General features: G+C 52.5%; 1 protein-coding gene across 4 annotated transcripts; it reads right to left on the minus strand.

Annotated features, from left to right (window-relative positions):
* Positions 1 to 2,609: 2,609 nt before the first annotated feature.
* Positions 2,610 to 10,011, minus strand: NXNL2 (nucleoredoxin like 2). Of its 4 annotated transcripts, XM_023194741.2 has the most exons (4): positions 9,390 to 10,011; positions 5,585 to 5,596; positions 5,105 to 5,358; positions 3,065 to 3,200 (listed from the first exon to the last, which is right to left on the minus strand). In XM_023194741.2, the coding sequence occupies exons 1-4, from the start codon at positions 9,689 to 9,691 to the stop codon at positions 3,193 to 3,195; spliced, it is 576 nt and encodes a 191-aa protein (XP_023050509.1). In that variant the 5' UTR covers positions 9,692 to 10,011; the 3' UTR covers positions 3,065 to 3,192. The 4 variants fall into 4 exon arrangements, 3 of the variants coding, with proteins under 3 accessions (XP_023050511.1, XP_023050509.1, XP_023050510.1); XM_023194742.2 differs by lacking the exon at positions 5,585 to 5,596; XM_023194743.3 differs by lacking the exons at positions 5,105 to 5,358; positions 5,585 to 5,596 and having other exon boundaries at positions 2,610 to 3,200.
* Positions 10,012 to 10,528: the final 517 nt, after the last annotated feature.

Consider the following 10,528-nt stretch of genomic DNA (forward strand, 5'->3'; position numbering starts at 1 on the left):
CGGCTAATTTTTTGCATTTTTAGTAGAGATGGGGTTTCACCGTGTTAGCCAGGATGGTCTCCATCTCCTGACCTCGTGATCCGCCCGCCTCGGCCTCCCAAAGTGCTGGGATTACAGGCGTGAGCCACAGCACCCAGCCTTTTTTCTTTTTTCTTTTTTTTTCCGAGACAAAGTCTCTCTCTTGTTGCCCAGGCTGCAGTGCAATAGCGTGATCTCAGCTCACTGAAACCTCCGCCTCCCGGGTTCAAGCGATTCTTCTGCCTCTGCCTCCTGAGTAGCTGGGATTACAGGTGCCTGCCACCAAGCCCAGATAATTTTTGTATTTTTAGTAGAGACAGGGTTTCGCCACATTGGCCAGGCTGGTCTTGAACTCCTGACCTGAGGTAATTCACCCATCTCAGCCTCCCAAAGTGCTGGGATTACAGGCATGAGCCACAGTGCCCGGCCCAGATAATTCTTGAACAAAAATGCAGGAGAGAAGGGTAATCCAGTTTACCAAATGGCTCAAAGGTTCTAGATAGCTGGCAAAGTGGAGGTGATTAAAATAGAGGCTCTTTTCAATCAAAATTAGCATAGGACACCCCATTGAAAGGATGGGGTTTTAAGGTACCTCCCATGGTGAGTCATCGTGTTTGTGAATTCTGCCTAAGTCAGTCCAGCCCAACAGAGCATAATTCTCCTGACTGGTGAGCTCTGTGTCACCCCTCCTCTTCCTTTCTCTAGGAATGTCTGTGTGTGTGTGTTTGTGGTGTGTGTAGGTTGTGTGTGTGGTGTATATGTGTGTTCTCTCAGTCACTGCCCCTCTCGAGTGCACAGTGACCAACATTTCATGAGTCTCCCCAAGGCCTGCACGTGCTCCTACAGGAATGCCAGTGGCTGGGCCTCTCCTGAGAGAGGGGAGGGCCCCCACCTGCCCCAGGCCTGATGGCTTGCGGAGCACCTTGGGCTTTCATAAAGATGCCCCAGTTGTGGATTGACTGAAATCAGTGGATCGACTTCAACAAATTTAGTGGACAAGACACCTTTGCAGAGCCATGTTTGTCACATGTTAGTGCCCAAGGGGCTAACCAGGGAGTCTGGGTGAGACGTGGGCCTGGGCTGGGTCACAACGATGCTGCATGTCTTTCAACCCCCACCCCATGGTGCCCACACCACACTGCTACTGCTTGTCTATGTCCACACGCAGAGTGGCAAGTGTATAAAGATGAAAAGCAATGTGTACACACAGAAAAAATAAAAAGGTGGTGACTTCAGTGGGACATAGAGATGGACTAAAACATCCATCGTGGCTTTCCCTCAGGATGATGGAATGTTTTTCCAGATGTTTGTCCACAGTGAGCACGTATTGCTTCTGGAACACAAGCGGCACAAGTAGAAATAGAAATAGTCACAAATTACACAGTTCTCAGACAGAAGGCTGGAATACTTTGCCTTACATCAAGAAAAATTGTTTGGGATGTTTATAATATTAAAGTATGCGTCAGCCAGGTGCAGTGGCTCACGCCTGTAATCCCAACACGTTGGGAGGCCAAGGTGGGCAGATCACCTGAGGTCAGGAGTTCGAGACCAGTCTGACCAGTATGATGAAACCCCATCTCTACTAAAAATACAAAAATTAGCCGGGCGTGGTGGCGCACGCCTGTAGTCCCAACTACTCGGGAGGCTGAGACAGGAGAATCGCTTGAACCCAGGAGGCGGAGGTTGCAGTGAACCAAGACCGTGCCAGTGCACTCCAGCCTGGGCAACAAGAGTGAAACTCCGTCTCAAAAAAAAGAAAAATAAAGAGAAAAAAGAAAATACTATAATTACCAAATACCAAAATACCCCATCTCTGAGTTTTGGAAGAAAACTGCATTCCTACATGACTTATTGGGGGGGAGGGGGGCAAATAGCAATCAGGTTAGCGTAAATGCACCCTTAGTCAACCTACAGGGCCCCCAGGAGACTGGGTCTCAGTGGTCAGGGAAGTTAACTGACAGCGCCGAGGGTGAGGGAGATTGAAGGGACTAATTAATTAACAGCTTATGTCTGCACGGGTTCACTGAGTGTGACCCACTGGGCTTCCTTACTCTGCTATCCCTGGTCATAGTGGTGTCAGCTTTGCGCCAAATTCTCAGCTGAGGAACCCAGCAAGCTGACCGGATCTTCAGGTGAGGACTTGGCTAGAGACGGGTATTGGTATCTTCACAACTCCAGCTGATTGGATAAGAATGAGGCTGGAAAGAAAGAGGAAAGACCTGCCAGCAAGAGGCCACAGGGGAGGCTGGGACAGTAATCTGAACCACTGACAGCTTTCCCACCATTAACAACGATTGTAAATGGGCTTTTTGTTTACTTCGATGGATTATTAACTTTTAGGTAACACTGAGGTTTGATCCTGAAGATGTGAAAACACACCCTTGAAAATTTCATTGCTTTCTAGGATATTGCAATGCTGTTACAAATAAGTGTGAAGAAAACAAAGAGAAGAAAATTCCAAGATGACACATAATTAAAAACTACCACCTGTGACAAATAAAACATATTTAAGCATGGTATTTGTCAAGAGACTCCTTTTCTTCCTACTGACACTTGGACTGGAATGAGAAAGCAGGCAATAGGCTTGTTTATTAAAGTACACACTTTGCAAATTTTATTAAGATAGTTGTAAAAGCATATCATTCAAGTAAACAGATCACCAGAAAATGTTATCAATAAATAGATTATTTTACCCAAAGAGACTTGTACAAGTAAATATCTTGCATAGATTTCCAACAGCTCAGGATGAACATATGAGAATCCTTCCTTAAGCACAGGTGGATAAAGGTATGCAAAGAATAACAAAAAGAACTATAATACAAACAGGCTGCATGATCAAAATAGGGAGTGCATTATTTCCTGAGCAATAGTTGCTTTTGAACACAGCTTAGTGCTTCTGTTCTGAAATACAATATCACACCAACACAGGAAAGAACCCAGCATACTCCTCTTTGCCCCAGTGTCTGTGCTGGAAAAGCAGCACCTGTCCTGGCCCTCTGAGGTCCCTCCCACTTCAACCGCAGAAATTCTGGAAGATATCGGCCGCCTCTACCCAGTCCTGGAAGCAGGCGAGCCCCCGCTCCCGGATCTGCTTCCGCCCTTTGTTGGTGATGACCTCCCCATTTTGTTTCACAATCACAAGCTTGGGGATGGTTGTGACGTTGTACCTCTTCCTCAGCTCACTGCAGGAGAGAACAGTGGTACCGAAGTTAGCCCTTCCACATGCACATCTGAAGGGACAGGCCCCCTCCCTCCAATCTGAGGTACAGCCAACTTCGAGGAAGCCACTGGGTGCCCCACCCCGCCTGCTCCTGCTTTCCCTCCTGCTGGGGTGGGGGCTCCTTTCTTCTTGGTGCTACTATTTCTTTTTCTTTTTTTGAGACGGAGCCTCGCTCTTGTTGCCCAGGCTAGAGTGCAATGGTGTGATCCCGGCTCACTGCAACCTCCACCTCCCACATTCAAGCGATTCTCCTGCCTCAGCCTCCCAAGTAGCTGGGCTTACAGGCGTGTGCCACCACGTCCAGCTAATTTTTTGTATTTTTAGTAGAGACGGGGTTTCACCATGTTGGCCAGGCTGGTCTCGAACTCCGGGCCTCAGGTGATCTGCCTGCCTTGGCCTCCCAAAGTGCTGCTGGGATTACAGGCATGAGCCACCACGCCCAGCCTTGGTGCTACCATTTCTAACCCAGTTCCACCCCAGAGAGCTGCCTGCAGCAGTGAACTCTCCATATCTGTGCTACCCAATCCAGCGGCCACCGGCCACATATGGCTGGGGGAGCTCAGAATGTGGCTAATGTGCCCGAGGAACTGAAGTTTTCATTTTTAATTTTAATTAACTTTTACTTTAAATTTAAATTGTCACAAGTGGCTAGTGGCTACCAGATTGGATAGTGCAGGTCTGAACCCACAAATAAACCCAGTAATTTTTTATGTCCTCTACATCTCAAGGGGTTGAAAAATATCAGGTACATATAATGGTAAAAGTTAAAATTCCAGCCAGGTGTGGTGGCTCACATCTGTAATCCCAGCACTTCAGGAGACTGAGGTGGGAGGATGACTTAAGCCCAAGAGTTCAAGACTAGCCTGGGCAACATAGTGAGACCTTGTCTCTACAAAAGTTAAAAAATTAGCTGGGCATGGTGGCATGCACCTATAGTTCCAGCCACTCAAAAGGCTGAGGTGGGAGGCTCGCTTGAGCACAGGTCAAGGCTGCAGTGAGCCGTGTTAGTGCCTCTACATTCCAGTCTGGGCGACAGACCCCATTTCTAACAACAACAACAAAAAGTTAAAATTCCATGAGTTAAATACATCTAGAGCCTCATTTGACTTTCTACTCTACAAATTCAATGATGCACCAATTGCCATTATAATGATGAGAGGTTTCTTAGCTTCATTTTCTATCATTTACATTTACGGTATCTATAATGTGATGACTGGTCTTTTTACAAAATTATTTGTATTCATTTAAGGAAAGGAGCATCTGCCTTCTTGGTTTTGCAGTTCTTGGAATCTTCACTGGGGTTACTCCCTCAAGGCAGGGCAGCCGAGTGAAATCCCTTTCCTGTTTACCATGGCCAGGTCACGAGGGCCTCACGGGGACAGTAATCGGATTTCCTTGATCTGTCACCCTCAGGATTGGGAACCTGAGTGGAAGGAAAAACCCATTTGATACCCACCCATTAGCAAATTTCCCCTCTGACATGTCCATCAAGCTCTTCCTGCCACTTTCTGGCATCCAGATCAAAAACACACCATCACTCAAGCAGGAAAAAAAGAGAAACAACCAAGTAGCTCTTTGCATAAAGACTACAGCAAAATGGCCAGCAGCCTGATTTAAGCTCTTTATCCAGCAGTTTTGGCAAATGGGTTATTTCAGCATCTGTACTTTGGGCAGTGGGACGGGGCAGGGCCACACATGTCACTTCCAGAAGGGAAAGTAGACTGTCCAGCTGAGGCCAGACCAGGTGGGACTCTGTCATCCCAGGAACCTGGAACCTCCTCCCCAAGGTCATGAGGACTCCTTGGAGGGCTGCTGCAGGTGGGTCGTGAAGGGGTTGGGATGCCAGCAGCAGCAGCAGTATCTCACCTACAGATTCCTGAGCACCCCTAGGTTCCACAGCGTCTGCACTCCTGGGTCCATGCACCAGCCTTTGACCAGCACTGTCAGGAACAACGTGGGGTCCCAGGAGCAGCAACACCAACATCACCCGGAAACTCATCAGAAATGCAGTCTCCCCACCCCTGACGCTGGGGCGGTGCCCGAGATCCGGTGGTTTATGCTTGCTCAAGTTGGCCAGCCCCGCGGCTGTCTTCCAGGGCTTTCTGCATTCCCTGCACCAACTGGGAGGAGGTAGGAGAGAGCGAGCTGAGAGGAGGCTGGGCACGGTGCCGCTGACAGCACGGGAGGTACAGGCCTATGGTTTGCTGTGCTCAGCATCTGTGACCCTCCTTGGGAAACCATGTCTCCTTCATTTTCTGGCATGAACTAGCTGTGTGCCATGGGCAAGCTAGTTAACCTCCTGCACCTCGGGTTCCTCATCTGCACCACGGGAATAACAGAACCCACCTCCTGGAGTTGCTGTGAGGATTAAATAAATAGCTTGATGAAGAATGAGGCTTGGCACATAACAAGTACTTAATAAATGCTAGCTGTTCTTACTGCGTGGGAAAGACCCACCTCCAGTTCCACCTGTCCAGTTCCACCTGGGCCGACTGCGCAGTCAGCATATCTATCTGGTGGCCCCTGGTTACACTTCCTAGTACAGAAATGGGGAACTAGCCGAATCAGAATCAGCTAGGCTCGGTGCGGCACCTGGCTGTGTGCTGGGAAAGAGGAAGGTACGGGAATGTGCAGTCTGAGACACAGCAGCCATTCTGCCAGCCTGAGGAGAAGCAGGATTTGCCAGGCAGCCACTGCCTGTAGCCTGAGCAAGGGGCAGACATTGCAGAAGACGAGCCACAAAGCATCATCCTCAGTGGCCTCCAACTTTCCCTTGAAACCATCTTCTGGCTGATGGGTGTTTCATTAAAGCCAGCCCATAACCTTTACTGTTTAAGCTCTTTGAGTTGTTCTCGTTGTTCTTGTTTTAATCACTTGCAACATTAAATCAAACTCTGACACAGTCAGGGAGACGCAGAGCAGGCTGGGCTTTGAGGAGTGAGGGAGGCTTGAGGTAGTCATTTCACTGATATTCCAAGAGACACTCAGCACCAGCCCTCAAATCCTTCCAGGCCGGCAGCCTCTGCCTGGGGACAAATGTAACCTTGGAGCTGCCATGAGAGGCAAAGAACCACACTTTTTCCCTAATGTCATCTCAATCCCCTCTGGGCCCTGAGCTGTGTCCACAGAGAAAAGAACTTGTTTCTGGAGGAGAGAATGTTGTCATGGTAATAACTTAGGACTTCAAGCATTTGGGGAAAATCCAAGAGCCCGGTTCTTCCTTGTCCTCGGCGCTGCTGCAACCAACGTTGGTCCCTGCCTTCAACTAACACAGCCACATCCTTGTGGCTGGCATAAACCACACTTCTGGGTTGCCATAGCAACTCCTGACTCTAGTCTCTGTTACCTCAGCCAGGAGAAGGCTGTGGCCAAGCAAATTTCTCTGCAGAACTGTCTTTTGCTCACTCGCTCCAACCACTCACCAAACACACTCCCTGGGGATGCCAGGCACCGAACCAGGTCTGGCTCCATCCTGTGGGCAGTGGAAACTCAGGAAAGCCCCGGAGAGTTGCAGCAAGAGCCAATCAGATGGGAACACCAAGGCCCTGCAGACCTCTTAAGGGACTATTCTAAAGCTCCAGAACCTGAGTGAAGGAAACAGCAATGAGTAGAAAGACAGAGAAGGATCTGGAAGCCGCAAAATCAGTGGATTCAGTGGCTGTGTTGAGACCAGAGGGCCCAGGAGGCAGTGGGAACACGGAGCTGGAGAGGGTCAAGGGATGGAAAGGCAGAGTCAGGAATCGTTGGCACAAGCACTGATTCTTCCCCCACTGAGCCATTCCCTACCCGAGAAATGAAACCCTTTTTTTTCAGCCAGTTTTTCCTTTTCCATCAGATCTAAACTTGTTGGCCTGGAAGTTGAGGCACACTGCACCAGCAGCCATGGCCAGAAGGTATTGTTAAGAGCCTGAGCAGGCAGGAGGAAGGGACAGCCTCCTCCAGTGCTCTTTGGGGTCCACTGATGTTCTGGAGGCCAAGTAGGAATGAGAGCTGTTATGAGACAATGGCCGGGCGCGGTGGCTCAAGCCTGTAATCCCAGCACTTTGGGAGGCCGAGACGGGCGGATCACGAGGTCAGGAGATCGAGACCATCCTGGCTAATACGGTGAAACCCCGTCTCTAATAGAAAATACAAAAAAAAAAAAACTAGCCGGGCGACGAGGCGGGCGCCTGTAGTCCCAGCTAGACAGGAGAATGGCGTGAACCCAGGAGGCAGAGCTTGCAGTGAGCTGAGATCCGGCCACTGCACTCCAGCCTGGGTGGCAGAGCAAGACTCCGTCTCAAAAAAAAAAAAAAAAAAAAATCATATAAAATCACCATTGATCATGTCTTTCGTGAACAGCAGCATGTAATGGGAATTCCTGCTGGTGAATCTAGAACTTGTTACTTTATTCTTGGACAAATAATAAATTTTACTCATAAACCCAGTAATGCAGGGAAGAAAGACAGGACAGGATGGAACCTCATCCTGAAAACATGCCTCCAGGGCGTGCTGACATGTGTCACCGCAGCTGTCCCCACATTAAGGCTTGGCACCTCCTCCTAGCCCACCTGCACTGGGACACTTAGACAGGGAACTGCTAGCCCTGGCCACACACCCGCATCTCTACTTTCAGGGACGTGAGTAAACAGTTGCTTCTCTGGGGGCTGAAGGCAGTTGTCACTGCTGTGTTGAGTGTATGGTGCAGGGTACACTGAAAAGCTGAGATCTACACAGCTTAGGGGACAAGGTGAGGGCTCCAGGCCTCCTCTCCCTGCAGGTGCATCTGCCTCCAGCCACGCCAAGAGTAACTCCCAAGGATGCCACTGTGATCTCTCTGGAAGCAGCCATTTTTCTTCTCCTCCCTTGACTCAGGTGATTTACCAGGAATTCAGTGGAAGGAGGGTGATGAGCTCAGGCCTCTGAGGAAAGGAAGCACGAGGCCCTGTGACCCTGTACCTGCCAAGTGGAGCTCCCATAATACCACCCACCTGGGCCCCACCTCTCCACAGCACCAACCACAAAGTATTGTATTCTGCACACATTAGCAACTTCCCAGAATGCCCCTGAAGCCTTTGTGCATTTTTTTTTGTGCTTCTTGGCGGTGGCTCTTTCCATTTTCCTCATGATCTGATTCCACAAATCAAGGATAGGATAAGCAGCATTTAGGGCATAGCCCCAACAATTCCCACAGAATATCCCACTTCCTAGCTTACACATGACAACAACAGGGTTAAGGAAGTTCAGTGTGGAAAGGGGTAGGGACAAACAGATAAGTTTACAAAAGGAAAAATCCCTCCCAGGCCAATCAGGCTGAGAAGATTGGAGCACACTGCTGACCCAGGTCAGGCAGCTCACTGCCTCCAGCTGTAGCTCACAGGCTTGACCAGAGCATCAGAAACAGAAGAGCGGTGTGCATGGACCGGGCCTGCTTTAAACCTAAGTCTGGACTCTTACACCATAGGAGACCACAGAAGACCGACCCCAAAAGCAGAACAATCAATCCCCGTATGCCCCTCTCTGCCAATCCCTACCCGCTCCTTTCCAACAGCTAGAGTAATAAAGTTTAGAGTAACGAGTTTTATGCCTCTCTAGTGATGAAATTCCATCAGCGTCGGTAAAAATGAAACCGCAAAGGTGGCCAGCACCTGAGTTCCTGCCAGCCCTGGAGTCCCCGTCCCTCCCTCCCAGCACACCAACCACGGCCTGCACTGTGGGTGCCTGTCACAGAGCTGATGTCCTCGCAGGTCATCCCTCATCCCTGCATCCAGACACCGGGTCGTGTCCCTGTGCTTCCTGCCCACTAACCGGGAGGATGACGCAGCGGCGCCCGGGGCCGGCGGTTCCCGGAACCGAGCCACGAACCCACAGCATCAACACCACTGCGAGCTCCTTCGCAATGCAGATTCCCGGAGCTCCAGACCCTAAGCAGAAATGGGCCCGCGTCCATGCTCCACGAGCCCCGTGGCGGTGCCGATGCCCCGGGTTTTCGAATCTGGTCTGCACCCTCCCTGGTCTCCAAGGGAGGCTGAAACTGACACTGTGATTTAGAGACGGGGAGGTGGTGGGGGAGGGGGGCGCCATAAAGAGCTCCCCAGTGCAGAGTGGCAGGCCTGGGGGAAGATGGGGGCGACGCGCCCGGAGGCCCCCGCCCCCCGGGACCTCCACTCACTGCCGGTAGGGGTCATGGAAGGGCAGCGCCAGCCAGGTGCCATGCAGCTCGTGCATGAAGCTCAGCATCTCCTGGGAGCTGTCGTCGGCTGACACGAAGACTACTTCGAAAGGCGCGGGCCGCCGCGCCTCGGCCACCAGCGCCGTGTAGAAGTCGCAGAGCAGCTGCGTGAAGTCGCGGCTCAGCCCGCACCGGGCCGCCGCGAAGTACAGTGCCACCACCTTGTTCTGTAGCGCCGCCTCGGCCTCCACCGCCGCGCCCTTACGGGTCACCAGGTGCCGCCCGCCCAGAATGTCAACCATGGCGCGGACGCGCAGCCACCTGAGGCCCGAGGACACCTGCAGGAGGATGATCACCTGCGGGAAGGAGGCGGCGAGCGCCGCGGTGCCCCGCCACTGTCCGCACCGACGGGCGCTGGACTTCTCAAGACCTGCCCCAGATGCGCCCACACCTCGGGCCCGGCCTCGCCTGTGGCTGGGGCAAGAGTGTCAGCGCTGACAATGAGACAGACACCGGAGACGCCAGATGCCTGGGCGACAGCGTCGCACCCGCCTCTGGGAGCCGAGCCAGCCGGGCAACCTCAAGCCCTCAGGCCTCCGCACCCTCCCCCTACTGCGCCACGCGCACATCTCGTACGCTCCACCCACTGCGCCCCGCCCACATCCCGCACCTTCCCCCACCGCGCCTCGCCAGCATCTCCACACTTTCCCCACACTTTCCCCCCACTGCGCCCTGCCCACATCCCCGCACTCTCCACCCGCTGCGCCCCGCCCACATCTCCGCACCCTCCCCCATTGAGCCCTGCCCGCATCCACACTGCGCCCGGCCCCTATCCCTACCCTTTCCACCACTGCGCCCCGCCCACACACCCGCTCCCTCCCCCCCCTGCGCCCCGCCCACACTCCCGCGCCCTCCCCCTAACTGTGCCCCGCCGACATCCCGCGCCCCCGCCCCCATTCCGACTGCACCCCGCCCACATTCCGGCGCCCTTTCCCACTGGTTGCCCAGCCCACAGCCCGCACTCTCCCTCCACTGAGCCCTGCCCACATTCCGCACCCTCCCCTCACTGCGCCCCGCCCACACTCCCGCACTCTCGCTCCCCTACGCGCCCCCCACACACATCCCGCGCCCCCATCCCC

The sequence above is a fragment of the Piliocolobus tephrosceles genome, chromosome 14 (assembly GCF_002776525.5).
Source record: "Piliocolobus tephrosceles isolate RC106 chromosome 14, ASM277652v3, whole genome shotgun sequence".
Classification (NCBI taxonomy): Eukaryota; Metazoa; Chordata; class Mammalia; order Primates; family Cercopithecidae; genus Piliocolobus; species Piliocolobus tephrosceles.

Coding starts and splice junctions, on each gene's coding strand:
- NXNL2 (XM_023194741.2), bottom strand. CDS start 9,691: ATGGTTGACATTCTGGGCGGGCGGCACCTGGTGACCCGTAAGGGCGCG.